Source organism: Acipenser ruthenus, chromosome 2 (assembly GCF_902713425.1).
Source record: "Acipenser ruthenus chromosome 2, fAciRut3.2 maternal haplotype, whole genome shotgun sequence".
NCBI lineage: Eukaryota > Metazoa > Chordata > Actinopteri > Acipenseriformes > Acipenseridae > Acipenser > Acipenser ruthenus.
Window position 1 is genome coordinate 932,829 of NC_081190.1, and position 25,915 is coordinate 958,743.

The following is a 25,915-nucleotide window of genomic DNA, read 5'->3' on the forward strand; positions in this document are numbered from 1 at the left end:
TCTGATGAGAGTTCATGCAGTTTCCTGGGCTTCACCACACTGGCTGAGAGGACTTGCAGAGGCTCACAGTGAATCCAAGCTGCTTCGGTGTCATTTTATTTATAAAATGCCAGGGAGGACCCTCTGTAGTACCAGACTGACACATCTCACACAAATGAAAAAGTGTGGTTCTTTCTAATAGACTGCAATATAGCTCTCCCGTAGCCATCTATCGTAACTGACAGTGAGATTTTTCTACAGTCCGATCAAGTCCAAACCGTCCTTTTTAAAACCACAATATGCCTTTCATGCAGCAATGGAAATAAATAAAACAGGTTGGTTTCATATTTATTTTGTATTTATTATTAGTACCTTTTTATGTAGCAATCAATTTTAAGCATTTTTTAAATATGTTGTAATCACTGCTCTGTATATAAAGTTCAGTTTCTGTACTTCACACTTAACATTTACAAGTTGTACTATTGAGAGGAGGGGAAGGTACTCCTATACGCTGACAAACATTTCACCCAACACTGCAGGAAAAAACACCCACAGCTGGTGAGAACTGAAATACATTTAAAAAAAAAAAAATTAAGTGTTTAAAGAAAGTGCTTAAACTAGACCAAACATAAATGGATAGTCTCACCCCACAAAGCCGCATCCATTGTCCTGTGGTCGTATCTCCAAATACACCATATTGTGAGATGTAGCAGTTAAATATATTTATACATCCCTGGGAATCACAATGAGAGGATTTTCCTTCTGCCAGTTGGGAAACTGGAAACTATGAAAATACATTTGTGGAAACCAGTAGAACAGTGCCTGGTTTATTACAAAACACCAAGAAAATACAATTTTCTTTTCTTTTTCAAATTATTTAAAACAGTCCTACAGTAGCAAAAAAACAAATGTAAGTTGGCTGAAATCAAAACTGAAACAACTGGGAACTTCCAAGACAATTTTACCACCATCCTCTTCCCTGGTGGTTTTAATCTACAAACTTCACTCAACCTTTAAATGAATACTTTTCAATCCGACACAATCGGCGCTCTCATTCCTAGCAATCCTCCCTAAGGGCACCGAAGGAGCTAACAACATTTTGAAATCCACCTTTTCTAATTTCACTAGAATGATTTAACCTTTTTATTACATAGTATAACTCTGATTCTCTAGGGGGTCTAGCACCACTCTGGAAATGTGTTTCTGTCTGATAAACATTTCCGCGGAGTGAATGAAATGACTTTTCAAAACATTCCCATCAGCTACTTCACTAACAGTGAGTGTATTCCTGGTTATTACTGCACTATGGTGGGGGTCCCAAAATACCTCGAACATGGACAAGAAGTCCTGTTCTCCTGGTTTCAGAAAGCTCAACTTGACTGTTGCAGAGTTCGACTATGCCAAACACTACCTTTCCAAAAAAACAATGTGTGCATCTGTATAGTTGACAACGTCCAATTTTTCTAATGGGACATATTAACACAAGTGTCCACATCACTATGGCATGTGTTCAGGCTGGCTGCCCAAGAGAATCCAGGGTGTAGTGTCATCTACCGCCTTTCAGTTTGTGATCCTATAAGGATAGAGCAGGCAGGCGGAGCGCAGCTCTCTTACAACACCCTGCTGGGACAGGGAACAGCCAGCAACACACAGACAGCCACTCCCTCCATGAACAAATGGGAGTCACTCATGGCTTGCTTAGCCAAACCGGCTACCATCCCTCCTGAAAAGTTGTGTTGTAGAGGCAATATCCCTCTAAAAGCCTTACACAAAAGGGAAGGTGTTCCTGCGGATTGACCAAGAGACCTGGGGGTTTGTACCACAGCTCCTGCCACTCTCACCGTGAACTTGTGATGATTGGACTTGAAGCCCTTGCCCTCCTCATGCTTCAGTCTCATTTATCGGTTAATGCAGGACAAGCACAATGATTTTAATGAGCAGAGTGCAGCACGAACACTGCCACACTCCAGCCTCCGGGAGCTTTGAGTCACACCGTGAAGGGAAGGTTAGGGGTATAATCAGCATGACAGTGGTGTTCAGAAATAGAAACATTGTTTCTTTCATTTTATTTTCATGGTTTTATGATGTGGATGTCTTGGGACCTTTTAGAATGGCTTTCAAGCTATGAAAACAAAAGCTGCTTCTTTGCTCTGTTATTCTAAACTTCATCGGATGTTTAATTGAATGCTCCAAAACATTCTGAAGCATAAAACTGCAGAAATAAGCAGAGCAAAGGCGGCAGCAACAGTTAGTGTTGAGTTTAGTGTAAAAACAGCACTTCAGTATTAAATGAGTTTTGTGTAACCTCAGACACTAGGGAGCAGGGTGGGATTATAGAACTGCTAAAGCTGATCTTAAAACTGGATCTGCACTCTGATACACTGCAATCTGGGATGAGACCGGACAATTTAGACAACTGCCCCCTTTCCAGCGCTCCCTTTAGGAACTGCACTGCTCTGAGTTTCAGCAAACCAGGCTGGCTGCTAATGAATCGTCTGGTCAGAGTAAAAATCACATGCAGTGCTCATGGATGTTAAGCTGAACAGAGTCCAATAGAAATCCTTTAGGCCCAAACATGAGAAATATTTTTTGTTGCACAAAACAGTTCAACACAAGTCCCTTTGTTTGGGTATCCACACAAAATTAAACAAACAAACAAACAAAAAAAACACAGAATACTTTTGCCCCATATAATAATTTTCAGAGAAAAATCTACAATTATTTCAGCAGTAATTGGAAGTGGGAGGGGGGGAACAAAAAAAAAGAAAAGTGTATGGCACTTAACGCATCTACGATCCCAAAGAATTTAAAGTGGCTTCCCACTTCTATTGGGCAACACAGACTTTTTACCATTTCAGATGACAATTCCATTGAATTCTATTGAAAGGGTTCCCAGAAGCCCAAGAGCTGGTTTTACTATACAAACCACAAAAGCCTGGTGCCACACAATGCATCTCTTTCTTGCCACTTCAAACAGGCAGCAGTGCAGGGCTGTTATCCAGAGACACCACCCCCCCTCCCCCCAGAGTTCATCCAAAAACACAGTCCTGCCCCTGGCTGCTCTACACAATATCTATTGCACTAATAGGTTGGCTGCAATTAAATACAAACTTAGACAGTTTTACAATCTGTTAGACACAAACAAACCTTTTGGAGCAGCTTTTACGCGTCATGTTTCTGTTTTGCTACTGATTTCTTTCTTTCAGGTTTCTCCTGCCTTCGTCCTCATCCAGTGAAAGGTGCACAACTTTGTTTTTTGTCTACTAATGCAGAGGAAAATTCCAGGAAAGAGAATTCAGTCACTCCTTCGACACAAACGTTTTTGAAGGACACTTCTTATTTTCTGTCTTTTTTTTTTTTTTTTTAAAGCCAGAGCTCTCCTCCCCGCTGTAAGACAGAAGCAGATCCCAAGCAGACAGGCAGGCATTCTGTAACATTCTTGAAATTTTGCAGAAGCTGCTGGTTAGCCAGAGGTCTGCCTGGGAATCCCCAGCTTATTGTTTTCTATGGCATTTCTTGCCCACAAACAGAAGTGTGAGCATGCTTTGAAATGTATTTTGTTTTAGAACAGAAGCTGGAAATGTCTTGAGAAGGCAGCTCTATTGTCTCTCTCTCGCTCTATAACTTTCTCTCTCTAAGCATCATCCAGCGCAGTTAACGAGAACATTGACTGCAAATGTTTAAAAGAAAGCAAAATGAATGAGAACGTTAGTGCAGCTTGTGCGTCTCAGCTGGCCTCTGCGCGAGCCATCAGGTCCTCCAGAGCTTTCTCCTGGTTGTTGTTGTGAACCACCAACACCTCCTTGATGGTACCCGGCTCAAAACCCATCTCCTGGAACTTGGACATCAGCTGGAGGAACTCCAGAGCCTGCAAGACAGGGACACGCATCCTGAAGAGGCACAGCTGCACAACAATGATTACAGCATGTGTGTGTGTGTGTGTGTGTGTGTGTGTGTGTGTGTGTGTGTGTGTGTGTGCGTACGCAGCAGACTGGTTTAGTTCACTCTTCAAAATATTCAACTATACTCCAAATCACAGCTGTACAATCTTTTAGCTATGGAATGCTCTTAAGAGCCAGAAAATTTTGTTTTGGCTTAACATGTACATTTGTGTGTATCATCGTTACTGTATTTCCCACAAAGGTGACCGATTATCACCGAGTTCCTTTAAAATCAAGAGAGCCCCGTTTTCAATTTCAATGACCAGGATATGGCTCAAGAGCCACCCTTTGGACAGTCATGCTCTAAATATTTAAAATAAACCCACACAGACATCACCGACTTTTGTCACCACTCAAACGTGGACAATTGTTTAGCACATTTTATTGAGGAAACTAATCCTTGAACTGTGGAGCTCCATTAGTACCTACTAGAAATCACTCCATTCCAGTAAAAATTCCATTTCAGTTCCCATCATGGGCACATCCAGACCCAAGACTTTATTCCTACCTAGCCCTCCCCACAGGTTGAACAGGACACATCTCAGACCCTAAATCTAAATCTTTGACAGCCTAATACTGACAGGACTCCAGTGTGATACTGAACACTAGGGCCTGTATTATCGCCTATGGGCAATCCGCAGGTAAATGACCCCTTCCATAGTAAATGTATAACACAGGCCAATTGCCCACAGTGGAAAACCGAGGCACAACTGCAGCTCCGACACTCACCTTCTCCTCCGAACACTGATACATCTCCAGACACTCCTCCACTGCGCCGGCCTCGAAGCCCCTCTCACACAGCCTCCCGTGCACAAACAGATAGTCCAGCACCTACAGACCAAGAGCAGGACGGGTCAGACTGGAGGCAGAGGTACAGCCTGATCCTGGAACATAGGGGGGTACTGCTATTCTGAAAGTATGACACAGCCTCCTGTGCACAAACAGATAGTCCAGCACCTACAGACCAAGAGCAGGACGGGTCAGACTGGAGGCAGAGGTACAGCCTGATCCTGGCACACAGGAGGGTACTGCTATTCTGAAAGTATGACACAGCCTCCCGTGCACAAACAGATAGTCCAGCACCTACAGACCAAGAGCAGGACGGGTCAGACTGGAGGCAGAGGTACCGCCTGATCCTGGAACATAGGGGGGTACTGCTATTCTGAAAGTATGAGGCATACTTCAACCTGCTTCACCTTTGAGAACATGGCCACTCATGGATTTGAAGATTATAATATTGATTATCATGATGTATTTGCATAGAGGTAATTCAAATGTTTTTTCTTCAAACAGATACATCAGATTTAAGACAAACCTTTAATGGGATGTGTTTTGTGAATATAATGCAAGGACAATGGCATCTGCTAGAATGGGTTGTACGCATGACAAAATGGATGTGTGAAAAAAGACTAGTGGTTAACAAAGTGGACTAGTGGACAAAGCAAAATGAAAATATGTGAAATGTAGATCAAACATTTTTACAAGATATGGCTGGATGCTCATTTCTGACTGGACATGACAGAGAGAATCATAGAATACAGCTGCATACCAAATGTGAAGAATATACAGGCTAACTTCACTATAACAAAGCCCCGTTTTTAACAATCCCAACAGCAAGAACTGATTCTTATCAACAGAAATTAGCCCTATTAAAACGATCACTTACCAGGATCAACCAGATACAACAATCTCAGTACGGACTGACACTGAACTTTCTCCAGTGTGAATGTGTTATCCTCTCAGTGAAAACAAACACCATGGTTGGCCAATTCAAAGGTAAGGCTGATTCAAAGAGAACCTATTGTAGTGTGAATCATGCGTGACTTCCACAATCGCTGCCTGTGTGCCATCTTCACACAAACTGTAACCAGGCAACGGCAAACAGTGCATTGAGAATCACAACAATATCAAGCAAATCGACACTGGATATTTTTTTCAAGGGAAAGGACATGCAAGTGTACATTCTTCCCTTTATTATTTTATGTTTTGATTTAAACATACCGTTTACATTTTGATCAATGTGAAGTAATCTTCATAAAAGTACGATATATTGATGTTCAAAAATTGATGCTGCAAATTGCCAAACCCTGTTATACTGAACACCCCGATACACCAACATTTCTCCAGGTCCCATGGGGGTTCGTTACAGTGAAGTTAGCCTGTATTTAATAGTTAAATGTGCTTTATCTATCCAGTTATATTAGGTCACAAGTCCCCTCTAGTAAAGGTGCCCTTACATTTCGCCCAAGGAGTTTTCATCACACTGGAAATAGGAAGCCGTCCCCTCAAATGGTTTATGCGACACGAGAAGTTGAAAAGGGAGCAGCAGATTCATAAAAAGAGGAACATCCCTCTTACACGCTGCTTAACAGTGAAAAGTGATGATGGGTTTGTGCTGACATGTGACCCCTCCAGTGCTGGGGGAGTTGGGGTGCACATTCACACTCTGAATTGCTGCTTTGCACTGAATGTATAGTTATAGTCAGGGGCATGGTTCTTCTAACAATAGGAATATTAAAATAGAAATGCTTAGATTCCATGTAGGGCTGTCACTTATTCATTACATGTTCATTTCTTGGGAGATTCATGTTTTTAGCATACTGCAATTCATTTACTGCAGCACCATTTCAGCGCATGCCAGGACTGAAGGAGTGTAGTCATCATTTGAATATAAAATTAGTCACAGAATCGCATTATGCAGCAAAGCACTCTAACTGAAGGACTTGCGGGACGTTTATTTGGATTTATTTTTTTAACTTTGATGGTTTATTGGATAGAAAGAGGGTTGCTTGTATCTACTGTCAAAGTGAGTTCCAGTATCACAGAAGTGCTTCTAATCTGCTGTACCGCCTGCGTGCTAAACATGCTTTCACTTCTCAAAACAGACTGGTATCTCTTTCTACAGACAACAACAAATGAAAACCGTCAGTTTCAGAGCACTCTTTTAGAAATTCAGGATCGCTGCAAACCCATGAATCAAGCTCAGTACGATACTGGAAGTATAACCAGTGCTGTTGGATAGCTACCGACTGCAGACCCGTTAACACTGTAGCTTTGTTTTATTTCAATAAGCACACTTATTTTAAACAACATTATTTACAATTATGGAGGATAGAACAGTTACTCAGTGAATGCTGTGTTTTATTTGGCAATTTCAAGTTATTAATAAAAGAGAGTTAATTATAATAATTATTATTAAATCAGCAATGGAAGACATCAGTTTATGAGCAAAGCAAACTGATCACTGTAAATGCAGTAGGAGAGTAATAAACAGACTCCATTGGGATTTAGCCGCTGGTTCAAACAATGCTGGTGTAAATAAATATAAAACTACAAGAGGGACGAACAAATAGGAAAATAGGGTTTTTATGCGGGGCTGTTTTATGGATAATAATAATAATAATAATAATAATAATAATAATAATAATAATAATAATAATAATAGCATCAGTAATAAAACTTAAATGAGACGGATGCAGTAATTTTATCAATTAACTATGCGATTACAACCAAGATTACAGATTCATTTTTTTAATCTCAAGATTAATGCCGATTCTTTTTTTCATTGCTTGACAGCCCTAACATATACTACAGGGACTCCCACTGCATAGCAATTTGATCCATTTCTGGTTTTACTATGTTTAATAAGACGCACCTGAGCTTGTTATCTATACTCTGTGCCTAATCAAGCTTGTAATAAAACCTGGAAGGGGCAAAAATGCAGGGTTTGATTTCCTTCCCTGTACTGTATATTTTTTCCCCCAGGAGTGCTTTTTTGCTCAGGTCTCATAAAGCTTTAAGGTACAGCTTGTGTTGTCACAGTGGACAGTGATAGACTGGATGAGGTGCTGAAGTGCCTGCAGCTTTACCTGCTCCATGCTCTGACCCTGCTTCTGCATGGCTCCGATGACGCTCTCGTAGGAGTAGCCCATGCTGACGATGGTCTCCACACACTGCCGCTCACCGGGGGACAGGGCCAGCAGATTACTGCAGTACCCACCCGGCACAGCAGGGGGAGTCGCTGCTGCCACCGACACAGCTTCAGCAGTACCAGGTGCTTTCGGGGAGTTTGACTGGAAGGGGACACAGTTTGTCAGTTAAAACTGATTTAGTGAAGTATCGAATCGCAAACAAAGGGCCCTCAAATCACACATTATCAGAAGGTAAAAGAGTAAGAGTTTACAGTAGGGACAGGTCAGTGTAGTCGAATATACACAAATATAAACTATTCATATTAGCTACTAGTGTTAAACGTCAGTCTTAAACCCCAAGTCAAACGTTGTTATGCCTGTTGTTATGACAATTTAGCCTGGCTTAGCCATATCCAGTGTTAATATGGAGCTCGAAATGCAAGTTCATGTGAATGAGATTTGCATATTAAACGTAAGGATCCTCATTAACTATGCAATGCTTGGAACAGCAACATACTCTGTTTGACATTGTTGCCTTGTTTTCAGCTAATGTTAACAGATCCCCGCTTGAGTTCCCCTGTAATGACAGCACACTGCAGCTATTTTCTATTGTTTTGGCCAGGTTACAATATTTGCACTATTCAGATTATTTTATGAATGTTATTTGTTGGAATTAAATAGACTGAGAACATTTAGGTTGCTATGGGATAAGTTTTATTTTAAACTGCTACTGTTTTGTACTGTACAGCATTATGCTGCTGTAGCTTTAACTGGATGCACGCTGTGACTTTGCTGCTCAACTGCATCTTGGTATAAATTTCAAAGAGTTGTGTATTTGAATTCAGTAAACAGGAAATAAAAGAAATAAAGACCATTGAACAAGGAACCTGTGTCTTGGACACGGTTTGTACACAACCCAGCCAGCTCCTCTGAAGTGTACACTTAGTCTTTACCAGCCTACACGGTTATGTGGTCTGCTTGTACTACACATACGGATTTGCCTTGGGAGCAGGAGAGCAGGGACTTGCGTTCGGGTAATCAAATACACGGAAATGTTGGACCCTGTGTATTCGAATAGGAAACTATTCAAAAATTCCCATCCCTAGTTTACCTAGTTTATAGACAAATGCAATAGGTCTACAGGAGGCTAGGGCAGTATTGTGCAAAATCAAGCAGTTATCTTAATTTCTGAATGAGGACCCCAAAAAAATTGACAAGACAGCTTAGAGCTTTCACCCAATCAGTAACCAATGTTAAAACAGCTGCTTTTTTAAATTTTGATACTGGTACCCCTGTGCACCTGTCTCTGAGTAGAAGTTCACCCATGTCTTAAAAGAAGTGGAAATGCAAGGCCTGGGGGTCAAGATATTTATAAATCTGCTTTGCTATACATCAGCATGGTAATATTTGATAGCAACATTGACAAAAGAGCACATTAAAGCCTTATGATTGGACTTCTAATAGATTTTAATTGTTTCTCTTCAGCTCTTATCTAAAATAGTCCTGCTACAAGCCCATGTGATTATCCTGCATATAAGCGCACTCCTATTGTATAACCTGATGGGCCTACTTAAACGATTATACGGTAAACAGAAGAAACCGACTGCAGTGCAACAAGTCAGACCTGTGTGGAGGCCCCGTTATGCGTGTGCCCGGCCAGCTCCGAGGGCTGTGTGCGAGGAGGGTCCCCCTGGAAAGAGGGCAGTGGCAGCTGCCCATTGGACCTGCCGTGGAGCAGGGCCCCCAGCAGGGAGGCGGAGGTGCCGTTGGGAAGGCCGGGGCCCCTGGTCACTGCGTCCATGGTGCTGTAGCTCTTGTGGTTGTCGTAAGCCGGGGGCAGCTCATCCTCTGACTCGGAGAACTTGGGGAAGGAGAGGGAGCGGATGTTGCAGGGAAAGGCAGCGAGTGGCCCCCTGGGCCCCAGGGAAGAGGAGGAGACGTGGCCCCCAGGCTCGTCCAGCTGCAGCAGGGCTACCAGGCCGTTGGGTTTGTGGAGGTGTTTGGAGAGCAGGGGTTTGGGTTCGCAGGCTGGGTCAGGCTGCTCGGGCGGGTTCACAGCTTGCAGCTGCAGGATGCTGCGGAGCTCCTCCTTGTCGTTGATGGTCTTCAGCTCCAGCTTGTCGAAGGGGTCCTCCTCACACTCGAAGTCGGCCAGGTTGAAGCCGCTGTTGTGCTGCGGCGGGGGGCTGGGCTCTCTGTGCCGGGGGCCTGACAAGCTGGGGGCCGGAAGGGGGGTCAGGATGTCGTTGTGCCGGAGTCCCGCCATGACTGGGTTGATGGCGGGAGGGAGAGGGTCTGGCAGGGCGGTCTGGGAGGAGTCTTCTCTGGCTGAACCTGTCTCTGAAGCTTGTTGCTGCCCCTCCCCCGACGCCTTCAGCTTGGCACGCTCCTGTGCCACTCTGATCTGATCCAGCTCCTCGGCCCATTGTATCGTCCGCATCTCCAGAGAGAAGTCATACTGCAGCACAGAGAGAGAGGGGGAGAGAGAACTGAGCTGTCTTTCCACATCCCACAGGACCCTACAGCACACATCATCATCCCACAGGACCCTACAGCACATGTCATCATCATCATCCCACAGGACTCTACAGCACACATCATCATCCCACAGGACCCTACAGCACACAACATCATCATCATCATCATCATCATCCCACAGGACCCTACAGCACACATCATCATCATCATCATCATCATCATCCCACAGGACTCTACAGCACACATCATCATCATCATCATCCCACAGGACTCTACAGCACACATCATCATCATCATCATCATCATCCCACAGGACTCTACAGCACACATCATCATCCCACAGGACCCTACAGCACACATCATCATCATCATCATCATCATCATCATCATCATCATCATCATCATCATCATCATCATCATCATCATCATCCCACAGGACTCTACAGCACACATCATCATCCCACATGACCCTACAGCACACAACATCATCATCATCATCATCCCACATGACCCTACAGCACACAACATCATCATCATCATCATCCCACAGGACCCTACAGCACACAACATCATCATCATCATCATCATCATCCCACAGGACCCTACAGCACACATCATCATCATCATCATCATCATCCCACAGGACCCTACAGCACACATCATCATCATCATCATCATCATCATCATCATCATCATCATCATCATCCCACAGGACCCTACAGCACACAACATCATCATCATCATCATCATCCCACAGGACCCTACAGCACACATCATCATCATCATCCCACAGGACTCTACAGCACACATCATCATCATCATCATCATCATCCCACAGGACTCTACAGCACACATCACCATCATCATCATCATCATCATCCCACAGGACTCTACAGCACACATCATCATCATCATCATCATCATCATCATCCCACAGGACCCTACAGCACACATCATCATCATCATCATCATCATCCCACAGGACCCTACAGCACACATCATCATCATCCCACAGGACCCTACAGCACACATCATCATCATCATCATCATCCCACAGGACCCTACAGCACACATCATCATCATCATCATCATCATCCCACAGGACCCTACAGCACACATCATCATCATCATCATCATCATCCCACAGGACTCTACAGCACACATCATCATCCCACAGGACCCTACAGCACATGTCATCATCATCATCCCACAGGACCCTACAGCACACAACATCATCATCATCATCATCATCCCACAGGACCCTACAGCACACATCATCATCATCATCATCATCATCCCACAGGACCCTACAGCACACATCATCATCATCATCATCATCATCATCATCATCATCCCACAGGACCCTACAGCACACAACATCATCATCATCATCATCATCATCCCACAGGACCCTACAGCACACATCATCATCATCATCCCACAGGACTCTACAGCACACATCATCATCATCATCATCATCATCCCACAGGACTCTACAGCACACATCACCATCATCATCATCATCATCATCCCACAGGACTCTACAGCACACATCATCATCATCATCATCATCATCATCCCACAGGACCCTACAGCACACATCATCATCATCATCATCATCATCCCACAGGACCCTACAGCACACATCATCATCATCCCACAGGACCCTACAGCACACATCATCATCATCATCATCATCATCCCACAGGACCCTACAGCACACATCATCATCATCATCATCATCATCCCACAGGACCCTACAGCACACATCATCATCATCATCATCATCATCATCATCATCCCACAGGACCCTACAGCACACAACATCATCATCATCATCATCATCCCACAGGACCCTACAGCACACATCATCATCATCATCCCACAGGACTCTACAGCACACATCATCATCATCATCATCATCATCCCACAGGACTCTACAGCACACATCACCATCATCATCATCATCATCATCCCACAGGACTCTACAGCACACATCATCATCATCATCATCATCATCATCCCACAGGACCCTACAGCACACATCATCATCATCATCATCATCCCACAGGACCCTACAGCACACATCATCATCATCCCACAGGACCCTACAGCACACATCATCATCATCATCATCATCATCATCATCCCACAGGACCCTACAGCACACATCATCATCATCATCATCATCATCCCACAGGACCCTACAGCACACAACATCATCATCATCATCATCATCCCACAGGACCCTACAGCACACATCATCATCATCATCCCACAGGACTCTACAGCACACATCATCATCATCATCATCATCATCCCACAGGACTCTACAGCACACATCATCATCATCATCATCATCATCATCATCATCATCATCATCATCATCATCATCATCCCACAGGACTCTACAGCACACATCATCATCATCATCATCATCATCCCACAGGACCCTACAGCACACATCATCATCATCATCATCATCATCCCACAGGACCCTACAGCACACATCATCATCATCCCACAGGACCCTACAGCACACATCATCATCATCATCATCATCATCCCACAGGACCCTACAGCACACATCATCATCATCATCATCATCATCCCACAGGACCCTACAGCACACATCATCATCATCATCATCATCATCATCATCATCATCCCACAGGACCCTACAGCACACAACATCATCATCATCATCATCATCCCACAGGACCCTACAGCACACATCATCATCATCATCCCACAGGACTCTACAGCACACATCATCATCATCATCATCATCATCATCCCACAGGACCCTACAGCACACATCATCATCATCATCATCATCATCATCATCATCATCATCCCACAGGACCCTACAGCACACAACATCATCATCATCATCATCATCCCACAGGACCCTACAGCACACATCATCATCATCATCCCACAGGACTCTACAGCACACATCATCATCATCATCATCATCATCATCATCATCATCATCCCACAGGACCCTACAGCACACATCATCATCATCATCATCATCATCCCACAGGACCCTACAGCACACATCATCATCATCCCACAGGACCCTACAGCACACATCATCATCATCATCATCATCATCCCACATGACCCTACAGCACACAACATCATCATCATCATCATCCCACAGGACTCTACAGCACACATCATCATCCCACAGGACCCTACAGCACATGTCATCATCATCATCCCACAGGACCCTACAGCACACATCATCATCCCACATGACCCTACAGCACACAACATCATCATCATCATCATCCCACATGACCCTACAGCACACAACATCATCATCATCATCATCATCATCATCCCACAGGACCCTACAGCACACATCATCATCCCACATGACCCTACAGCACACAACATCATCATCATCATCATCCCACATGACCCTACAGCACACATCATCATCATCATCCCACAGGACCCTACAGCACACAACATCATCATCATCATCATCATCATCCCACAGGACCCTACAGCACACATCATCATCATCATCATCCCACAGGACCCTACAGCACATGTCATCATCATCATCACACAGGACCCTACAGCACACATCATCATCCCACATGACCCTACAGCACACAACATCATCATCATCATCATCCCACAGGACCCTACAGCACACATCATCATCATCATCATCATCATCATCATCATCCCACAGGACCCTACAGCACACATCATCATCATCATCATCATCATCCCACAGGACTCTACAGCACACATCATCATCATCATCATCATCATCCCATAGGACCCTACAGCACACATCATCATCATCATCATCATCATCATCCCATAGGACCCTACAGCACACATCATCATCATCATCCCACAGGACTCTACAGCACACATCATCATCATCATCATCATCATCATCCCACAGGACCCTACAGCACACATCACCATCATCATCAACCCACAGGACTCTACAGCACACATCATCATCATCATCCCACAGGACTCTACAGCACACATCATCATCATCATCATCATCATCATCCCACAGGACCCTACAGCACACATCATCATCATCATCATCATCATCATCATCATCATCCCACAGGACTCTACAGCACACATCATCATCCCACAGGACCCTACAGCACACAACATCATCATCATCATCATCATCATCATCATCATCATCATCATCCCACAGGACTCTACAGCACACATCATCATCCCACATGACCCTACAGCACACAACATCATCATCATCATCATCCCACATGACCCTACAGCACACAACATCATCATCATCATCATCCCACAGGACCCTACAGCACACAACATCATCATCATCATCATCATCATCCCACAGGACCCTACAGCACACATCATCATCATCATCCCACAGGACTCTACAGCACACATCATCATCATCATCATCATCATCATCCCACAGGACTCTACAGCACACATCACCATCATCATCATCATCATCATCCCACAGGACTCTACAGCACACATCATCATCATCATCATCATCATCATCATCATCATCCCACAGGACCCTACAGCACACATCATCATCATCATCATCATCATCATCCCACAGGACCCTACAGCACACATCATCATCATCATCATCATCATCCCACAGGACCCTACAGCACACATCATCATCATCATCATCATCATCCCACAGGACCCTACAGCACACATCATCATCATCATCATCATCATCATCATCCCACAGGACTCTACAGCACACATCATCATCCCACAGGACCCTACAGCACATGTCATCATCATCATCCCACAGGACCCTACAGCACACATCATCATCCCACATGACCCTACAGCACACAACATCATCATCATCATCATCATCCCACATGATCCTACAGCACACAACATCATCATCATCATCATCATCCCACAGGACCCTACAGCACACAACATCATCATCATCATCATCATCATCATCATCATCATCCCACAGGACCCTACAGCACACATCATCATCCCACATGACCCTACAGCACACAACATCATCATCATCATCATCATCCCACATGACCCTACAGCACACATCATCATCATCATCATCATCCCACAGGACCCTACAGCACACAACATCATCATCATCATCATCATCATCCCACATGATCCTACAGCACACAACATCATCATCATCATCATCCCACAGGACCCTACAGCACACAACATCATCATCATCATCATCATCATCATCCCACAGGACCCTACAGCACACATCATCATCCCACATGACCCTACAGCACACAACATCATCATCATCATCATCCCACATGACCCTACAGCACACATCATCATCATCATCATCATCCCACAGGACCCTACAGCACACATCATCATCATCATCATCATCATCATCCCACAGGACCCTACAGCACACAACATCATCATCATCATCATCATCATCATCATCATCCCACAGGACCCTACAGCACACATCATCATCATCATCATCATCATCCCACAGGACCCTACAGCACACATCATCATCATCATCATCATCATCCCACAGGACCCTACAGCACACATCATCATCATCATCATCCCACAGGACCCTACAGCACATGTCATCATCATCATCACACAGGACCCTACAGCACACATCATCATCCCACATGACCCTACAGCACACAACATCATCATCATCATCATCCCACAGGACCCTACAGCACACATCATCATCATCATCATCATCATCCCACAGGACCCTACAGCACACATCATCATCCCACAGGACCCTACAGCACATGTCATCATCATCATCCCACAGGACCCTACAGCACACATCATCATCCCACATGACCCTACAGCACACAACATCATCATCATCATCATCATCATCCCACATGACCCTACAGCACACAACATCATCATCATCATCATCATCATCCCACAGGACCCTACAGCACACATCATCATCCCACATGACCCTACAGCACACAACATCATCATCATCATCATCATCATCCCACAGGACCCTACAGCACACATCATCATCATCATCATCATCATCATCATCCCACATGACCCTACAGCACACAACATCATCATCATCATCATCCCACATGACCCTACAGCACACATCATCATCATCATCATCATCATCCCACAGGACCCTACAGCACACATCATCATCATCATCATCATCATCCCACAGGACCCTACAGCACACAACATCATCATCATCATCATCATCATCATCCCACAGGACCCTACAGCACACAACATCATCATCATCATCATCATCATCATCCCACAGGACCCTACAGCACACATCATCATCATCATCATCCCACAGGACCCTACAGCACATGTCATCATCATCATCACACAGGACCCTACAGCACACACCATCATCCCACATGACCCTACAGCACACAACATCATCATCATCATCATCCCACAGGACCCTACAGCACACATCATCATCATCATCATCCCACAGGACCCTACAGCACACATCATCATCATCATCATCATCATCCCACAGGACTCTACAGCACACATCATCATCATCATCATCATCATCCCATAGGACCCTACAGCACACATCATCATCATCATCATCATCATCATCATCATCATCCCATAGGACCCTACAGCACACATCATCATCATCATCCCACAGGACTCTACAGCACACATCATCATCATCATCATCATCATCATCATCCCACAGGACCCTACAGCACACATCATCATCATCATCAACCCACAGGACTCTACAGCACACATCATCATCATCATCCCACAGGACTCTACAGCACACATCATCATCAACTCACAGGACTACAGCACACACCATCATCTCACATTTTTGTTCACAGATTTTCTTAGCTGATGCGATTGTTGCTAACAAAATAATTCCTTAAGGTCACACCTGGTTTTGAATTTCCATTAGCTACACAGGTCTTAAATGTGCAGTCAACAGGGAACGCTGCTTGTTGGTTAAAACAGGAAAGGAGCGCAGAGAATTTGACCCTTCAGATGAAATAACCAAGGAAGTTCAACACTATGTGAAAGCATGGCATGCAAAAGAGATAGCTTCAACCTAGTGTAGTCCAGGGAATTTTTAAAAAACCAAAACACGTCTCTTTCAAAACTGCACATTTGAGGCGTATCAGCCTATATAAAAGTGCACAAAAGGCAGGACTGATGGAATTAGTTTCAGCTACAATCACTTGAAGGGTTAAGGAGTTCACACCACAGAGCACCTGGGAGGCAGCACAGCATCATTACGAACAGGACAAAACGGATCTGGAGGCTCTGGACACGGTTCCAACACGATAACCTAGAAATGCTTACATCCCATGCCAACATGTTTACAATCACGTTGATGTTTTATCAATTCACTTACCTGTGATTCACGGAGCAGGGGGGCACAGTCAGGCACACAGAAGCCAATGGGCAAGCCTACTTTAGCAGGGCTCCTGAACTTATCTCCAATTTTAAAGGAAACATCCTCCAGGTAACTGACGGGCCCTGGAAGGGAAGAGGCGATGGGGTCCAGCATCAAAACAAGAAGCAACTTGAACGTTAGACATTAAAACATTTAGAAATGTGTCTAACATTTTCATCAATCAAACGTTGGCCTTTGAATGTTGGCATTTCTATAGTAGTAACTATGCATTTTTAAATGGAAGATTCAGTGTTTATTCCTAGTCTATTCCATTTCCAAGTTTAGTGCAGACATGTAGTCTTAAACATATTAATATTGTGGTCCTTTCTTTTACTCTTGGGGCTCTTCTCGTTATGGCTTGTCTGAGTGGTTACCAACATTGCCAAATATGCTCCAATAAAACAGACTTTGTCTTCAGGAAATAAACTGAATCTACAGCACCACCTCCACTTCACAGGATTGTATTAGAGAGACACCCTGCAGAGCGAGATCAGCCATTAAAAGAGGTTCAGAGCTACACAGAATAACAGATAGAGAGATAAATAAACAGAATCTACAGCAGCACCTCCGCTTCACAGGATTGTATTAGAGAGACACCCTGCAGAGCGAGATCAGCCATTAAAAGAGGTTCAGAGCTACACAGAATAACAAAGATAGAGAGATAAATAAACGTCAGTGGACACTTGTCAACACAACACACACTCACCAGTGTTATGAATATCTGATCCCGACTTCCTTGAAGCCATTTAGAATCTGCGAAAACAAAAGGCAGTTTATTACGTGGGGTATATTTTGCATAATTACTTATATATTCAAATTGGGTAACAGGGAAAAACAAATCTTGCAGACACATGCTGTAACCCAATAGCAGGATTTTTATAACTGACGCTCTCGCACAGTGCTTCCTACCGGCAATGTATTTAGCTATTGCACGGATGGAAATCAGACTGCATAGCAGTTTCGCCCATTCCAGGTTTTACTACGAGCTTGATCAGCCACAGTGTATAAGTAACAAGCTCACATATACTGTGGCTAATCAAGCTTGCAGTAAAACCAGGAATGGATCAAACTGCTATGTACTGGATTACCACAACAATCAACTCTGTTTTTACTGGATAAAAGATGATGGAATCATCAAAATAAACAACTGGTATTTTAGCACTAGAACCGCCGGATATTCAAACCAGAAACCGCCACGTGGATCACTGTAGGGTTGGAACAATAATCGATTATCGTGATATTATCGATAATGTTTTTGCATCGGTAATTGTATTGAGTTGAAAAATAATTATCGATAATCATTTTATCGTCCGTTATCCACTATGATATGCTTGTCTGTAACAGTAACTCTGCATTTAAGCAGTAAGACAGGACTTAACTGTCTGCGTGAGACGCAACACATGATCTGTGCGCGCTGCGTAGTGGGAAGTTGTAACATGTGACGTAAGATTCACCAAGTAAAGGCAAACATTTGTGCTAATGGTGATGGCAACTGCAGAAACTACCAAACCTTCCGAAAAGATTTAAAAAAAAAAAGAAACAGCATCAGTCCTGTGTGGCAGTTTTTTTGGAGTGACAGAAAGTGATCCGCAAGGTAATAAGCCCGTCTGTAGGCAGTGTGGAAAAGCTACCAAACAAACATTTGGTTATATTATTTGTGCTTTTTTGTAACCAACCATTGTTTCATATCTTTTATTAAAGATGCTGGTCTTTTTGAAAATTGTCTAGTTTTATTTCTTCTAAACTCGTAAAGGCAGTTGTCATATTGCTCAAGTATATATAGCTTTTAATTTGATAAATTCCAAGATATTTTACATATGTTATTTTTTCAGCCGATAATCATGATTATCGTGCTAATTTACAGCCGATAATTGATAACTGAAAATGTCATTATCGTCCAACCGACCCGTACATTTTTAAACTGCTTCATGATGAAAATGAGATGTACTATCGGACACAACTCAAAAGTTTTATTCATGAACATCATATCTAAACATCTGCGTCCCAGAAACACTATTTAAATGAAGAATTAAACATAAAAGGGTTTATTTTCAAAATGAGCGCACACATAGCATGACTAGAAACAGTGAAAAAATGTAATAAACATTTCTAAAGAAACAGGTTTGTACATAAACGCGTGTACAGGTGTAAACGGGTACATGAACACACAAAACTATAAATCCCAAATCATTGTTTCTAACACTACAGAAAAAGAAAATATGACACTACTTCCAGTATGACGGCTGCATTGTACTCTGTGGAGGAGCGTACGCGTCTGCCAGCTGTCTGTGCCTGCATCCAGGAGCTGTGTTGTAAACACAGACGCCGTTCCATTGAACACTATTGTGTAAACACGTGTAAACTGGGACTTACAATCCTGTAAAACCAAAATATTTTTTTCTAAAAGTAATATAAAAAATATATAACACATGTTTCATATTTGGCACCTACAGTAAGTTGTTATCCTACCTGTCATTTCAGTTTGCTGTGTGCATCTGAGTGCAGATTGCTGTATTCCAATCAAAATGAATACTTTCAGGATTAAATATTTCCTTCTGATATATTCCCATTGCATTTCTGGAACAAAATGAAGGATTGCCGTCTCCCAGGTACATTGAGAAATAAAGTATAGGCTGCTTTCACTGAGTTGGCATCTTGGTGCAACTGTACAAATCCACAATCATAGCAATCTCTGTCTCGTAGTCAGTCTACAAACAAAGAAAAGCTTGAAATAAAAAAAATAAAAACACATGGTGTGCTAGAGGAGGAGGCGTGTCTTGTTTGCTGCATTAAAAAAAAAAGATAGATATCTTACGTTATATTAAAAAGAAAAACGATGTATTGTAATGCAAGGATCAAACTGACCCACGTGGTGGTTCTAGGTAGAACTGTTTATAACTTTTCGCGATGCTGTAGAGGTTGTAACCTATCCCTTAAATGGATGCGATCATTCCAGCGTCCCAACGGCCCCATCCAAAAAAATAAAATTGAGGTGTAAAGGATCTAAACATTGTGGAAAATAGTACGTTGCTTCTCACTGATGACAATTAAATGGAAAAGTACACAAGCTTCACTACAGAGTAAAACATGTTTGCTGCCTGACCTACTTGGCACACATACAGTAATGGCATCTTTAATTTGATACATGCTACAGTTAATAGTATAGTACTTGAACAGTACTCCAACTATCCCTCAATTAACAATTCATCAAATAGTCCTGAGCTCAAAGCAACAGTGCCCCTCAATTCTAGTTGCCAACCACAGACATATTGCATAGTCTAGGTCAGCCAGTGTCTTCTGGCTGGTTTCGTAGACCCGAATTCGCACTAGTCTTGAATTCCCTTAACTAAACTATTATTAGGGACTCCAGGATTAGTGCTGATTGGGGTCTGAGAAACCAGATGTTTATGTTTAAGCACCAGCAATGTTTTGTTTTGTATTGCTGGCAATGCAGAGTGAGGCTTTCTCTAGATGATTGCTTGCGCTTTACTAACAAAGACATTTTGGCAGATCTACAGCAGCTTATGCTGCATGCAGTATTTGAGGGATTCCATTCAGAATAACAGCAGACATCATAAAAAAAGCAACGGAAATGTAGTTTGAAACTACAGTGCTGGATCATTAACATGTACTGTACAGTACAGACAGAACCACTTGCAGTTGAACACTTCCAAACGGTATTTACCTTTACAGGTGAGCCCTGTCTTAAACTGGCTTTCAATTCCAGTGGCTGTATAGCCTCTCACTCACACCCAGGACACAGTACCGAGCAACCACTGCAGCTCCACCTCTATGAATGGAGGAGGAACTCAGCTCTGCAATTGTATTGATTTGCTCTCAGTATTACTGTACATTTAAAACTTGACACAAGTTCCTAAATGCTTAACAGTATTGGACTTGTTTTGTAATGAATCGGATTGTCACTTTGCTTTAGGGCTGTCCCGATTCTCATGTGAATGTGAGACTTTCTTAGAGTTTGAACCACACTGCACTAACCAAACAATGTAGTGGCTCATCAGAACAAAAACACACAGCGTACAGCAGCAGCAGCAACGACGACGACAAGAAAAACAGCACGGGATCAACTGCATTTCCATGGGAGGGGAATCAAACGTGACAACAGCGCCAACACAACTTCAATCACTGCCATAAATACCATGCCATTCACCAGACAGGCCACAGTAGAATCACAAGAGGCCATTACTGACAAACACATTTCTGATTTACTAAACAACTCATCATCTAACACCAATGGGCTGTTTGGCAGTATAATAATTATATCTTTAAATGAATACATGACACAGTTAACAATACAGTGCTTGTACAGTATTTAAAATAGTTTTAACCAATTTTCCTTCAATGTATTAGGCCTAAATGACAGTAGATCCTATCATATCATATCATATATGGACCACTGGCATATGTCATTTACACATACTGGTAGCATTTGAACAGTACAGACGGAAACTGATCAATGTTCATTTTATTAAGTGTCTAAAACAGTCCATTCAGCTCTAAGCAAGACAGAACAGAATCAGTTCCATATAAAAACAGGTGCTAGAAAAGACCAGAGGGGTGCTGCAGACCTGGAAATACGTAAAACAGAACAAGAGAGAGCGGGATTACACAAGGATTGTACCGGTAACGCTTCAAAAGCAGTCTGTGTGCACACTTCTTTTTTTGTTGTTCTTGTTTTGTTTTTTAAAACATGCATTTTCGGTGCAAAAAAAACCCTAAAACTGTCGGATTACTTTGCCATTAACTGAGAATGCTGTATTACAGAGCTTTGTTTTACAGTAATTTTCACTGAGAATGCTGTATTACAGAGCTTTGTTTTACAGTAACTTTCACTGAGTGTCTTCGTATAGTACATATAGTGCATTGGAAATTAATACAATAGTATCCCACTATGCACTGGATTTTATTTTAAAATAATGTGTTATGCCCCATATTAACAGAGGTCCATATTGCTAAGAAATAAAACGAGTATTTTGGAAAAAGTAAATGCAAACACACACACAAGTAGGGCTTGAAGTTTTGGGGGGTTATTTTTAATCATGTGACAAATTTAGCTGATTCTGTTTCATAATTAAACTCAGAAAAAGCTGTTAATTGCAAAACAATCTTTGCTTTTACCTTCATATCTTGCCTGAGCCTAATTCTGGTCCCTTTAATTTTATGTCAAACAGAGCTGACAAATGATGTGAATTGTTCATCCTTGATCCTACTTTTAACTCGCATTTCATTTTTGCAGTCACCTAATTTAAAGTTGTGCTTTTGTTATTTTCTGCACTAGTTTAATAGGGATGCCCTTACAGATTTTTTAAGCATAAAAATTAATACCTAGTGCAGATTGTACACTGACAGCAAGAAAATGCAGAAAAATATTAAAACACACGTAGATGAAGGCAACAAACAGTGCTTAGAATCCCGTCTCGTTGTCATGCGAACGGTCTACTGTTAGTATATATAACAAAGAAAAGTGTGTCTGTGTTTACATGTATATCTATACACAGACAGAGATTTTTTAAACTACTACATGCCATAGAGTTTAAACGTTCAGAAAAATGAACCAAAATGCACATCCCTGGAGTTTATTAGCCTTTGTGCTAAAATGTATATTTGATGGATGGAACGCAAAATTTTGGGTATGTGTGTTTCAGGAACGCATGAAAAGAAAAGCTAGAAAATGCAGAATTGGACTGGTTGACTGATTTTCATTCCATTTTTTGAACGTCAGAAGCCCCTTCTTTTACTTGAGTGCCAATCCTCGCAGCGACACCATGTCACACTGAGCTGCAGGGCTCCTCTGTGAGACACCCCAAGCCTGCAGGTCTCAGGTCAGGCACAGCACAAGCCTCTGTGCATCGAAAATCACAACAGCAATGCATTCTCAAAATGCAAGACAGCAATAAACACAACCTGGAAAAACTAAATCCAACACCATCACAATCCTGATATAGTTGTATTGGAAGTGGATTTAAATATGGTTTAAATTAGTCTTATCAGGAGAGGGCTTTCTAATTCTTGGCATGTATAGAAAGGGCCCTTTTTTAATTATGCAAATGGGTTATTTAGACTGCATACTGAAACAGCACTATGTCCTGCAATGTGAAGCCAATCTATATTCTTTGCGAGTTCAGAGGAATATGGCATAGTGTTACAGTACACACAAACATTACACGAAGACCCCTGTATGTAAACAATAAAACTAACAAACAATGGAAGAATAAAGAATTTAAAACCAGTTCAGTTTCTGAATCCTTCCAGTGACCCCGACTGCAGGCTGTTTCTAAAGCCCTAGTGATAAACAAGCTACAAAACCACTGCCTGACAGTCCCAACCCTGTCAAGATACTGTACATCAAAATCTCCCGTCACAAGTGGAAACAATCACTCCTCATTAATAAGCATGATCACAAGGAAAAACGAAAGTAACAAACACGCACACACACACACACACAGACACACCCACCACAGACTTCCAAAGCAAAATGGCATGTTCTAGAATAGGTTCATGCCAACTGCTGAAGTACAAGCTGTGTGCTATTACTGCGCACATTTCATTTGTAGAGTCTCTAGCTCAGCCAGTGGCTTTCTATTACAGTGTAGTAATGTACGCTATATAGACTAGAATAAAGGGGAGGGGGAGTACACTGAACAGCACCTGAACCGTGTGCTAAGGGCTAGTCATGAGGGGATTAGGGGAAGGACATGCCAACATTGTACTTTCATTGGTTAGGGGAACAGAGACTGTGTTCTACCATTTCAAAACCCAAAACAGAAGTGCAATCGATTTTAAATCTCAAGCACAGATGTTTGCACATGTTCTTCCTCTAGCACTACCGCACTTGAGATGGGGGTTTTCCTTCTTGAGAGTCACACTGCATTTTACATACACCTACATTCATGATCTGTTTTAACATGTTGCACCAATTTTACAAGAATGGCTAGGTGGAAATTTCATGAGAACCGATTAAATGACTCAAACAAATCACTTGTTAAATGCCGCTATAAGATTAAAAAGTAACCACAACCTCCGTTTTCTGCTAGAACAAGGGATTATTAATATCGAGGTTATAAAAGGTATTGCACCTGGGGCACAATCTATTGTATTTTCATTCTATTGCTAAGAATTGATTCGATGTCTACATACCGGCAGCTTCATGTATACTCCTGTACTTCAAACCCACGAAGGAGGTGCAACCTGATCCAGTAATACCCCCCACCAGAAAGAAAAAAAACTCCCCGAGCTCTACTTTAAACGTCATTCTCTCTCTCATATATATATATATATATATATATATATATATATATATATATATATATATATATATATATATATGATTCGTTTAACTGAAAATTACCTTTCGTATATTTTATCCAGCTTGTCTCAGCTACTGATATCGGAGTGAGAACAGATCCGACTAGTACAGTTTGTAGACACAGATGCTACTGACTTAGTCTAGCCGTATCTTCTCGAAGTGTGACTGGATGAACAAACGCACTGACGAAGTTACCCAGCTTGTCAATTAATTCAGCAACAACCTCCAATAATACAAAGATACGGATAGCAGGTCGAGTACAGCGCGATGCATCATGAACCGAACCAAACCACCCCAGCCTGCGTCAGACTGGAGAAACCTGACCTGTGACAGTGACACTAAACCCAGCTGGCTTACCAACGGTGTTTAAAACATACAAATCCGTTTCCATCTGGTTCTGTGAGCACCGGGCCTGCTCTGTCACCCCAAACCGCTGTCTAGTAGTTTATATAACTGATACAGCGAGCCCGGAGCCCGGGTCCACTCGTATTATTGGTGCGCTCTATGGTCCCCTTCCCAGCCACACATCCGCTTCATACTGACTGTCGCCTCTTTTACACCCTCTCACCTCTTTCGACTGCTTCTTGTGTATCTGAAGGGATTTCTTCGGTTTCCTCCGCTCTCTCCTTTGGAAACTCTGTTGAAATATGTTTTAGTGAAACTGAAATGTATTTCCTGCTTCATCGCGGGACACCATCTTGTTTCGCTATTCCCCTCCTCGTTCCTGTCTGACGTCATCGCGCAGGCCACGTGACGTGTCTGGACCAATGGGGCTTCCTGGAGTTGACGTCATGCTCTCCGTTCTTTTGGGGTGGAGTGGAGTTCAGTG

At 42.7% G+C, this 25,915-nt stretch overlaps 1 protein-coding gene across 4 annotated transcripts; it reads right to left on the reverse strand.

Annotated features, from left to right (window-relative positions):
* Window positions 1–319: 319 nt before the first annotated feature.
* On the reverse strand, window positions 320–25,915 carry LOC117962550 (ubiquitin-associated protein 1-like). Of its 4 annotated transcripts, none has more exons than XM_034902529.2 (7): window positions 25,655–25,914; window positions 18,469–18,515; window positions 17,721–17,845; window positions 9,456–10,289; window positions 7,790–7,993; window positions 4,650–4,751; window positions 320–3,847 (listed from the first exon to the last, which is right to left on the reverse strand). In XM_034902529.2, exons 2-7 carry the CDS (start codon window positions 18,506–18,508, stop codon window positions 3,707–3,709), a joined length of 1,446 nt encoding a protein of 481 aa, XP_034758420.2. In that variant the 5' UTR covers window positions 18,509–18,515; window positions 25,655–25,914; the 3' UTR covers window positions 320–3,706. The 4 variants fall into 4 exon arrangements, with proteins under 4 accessions (XP_034758420.2, XP_058841842.1, XP_058841840.1 ...); XM_058985859.1 differs by lacking the exon at window positions 25,655–25,914 and adding an exon at window positions 25,444–25,462; XM_058985857.1 differs by lacking the exon at window positions 25,655–25,914 and adding an exon at window positions 25,129–25,150.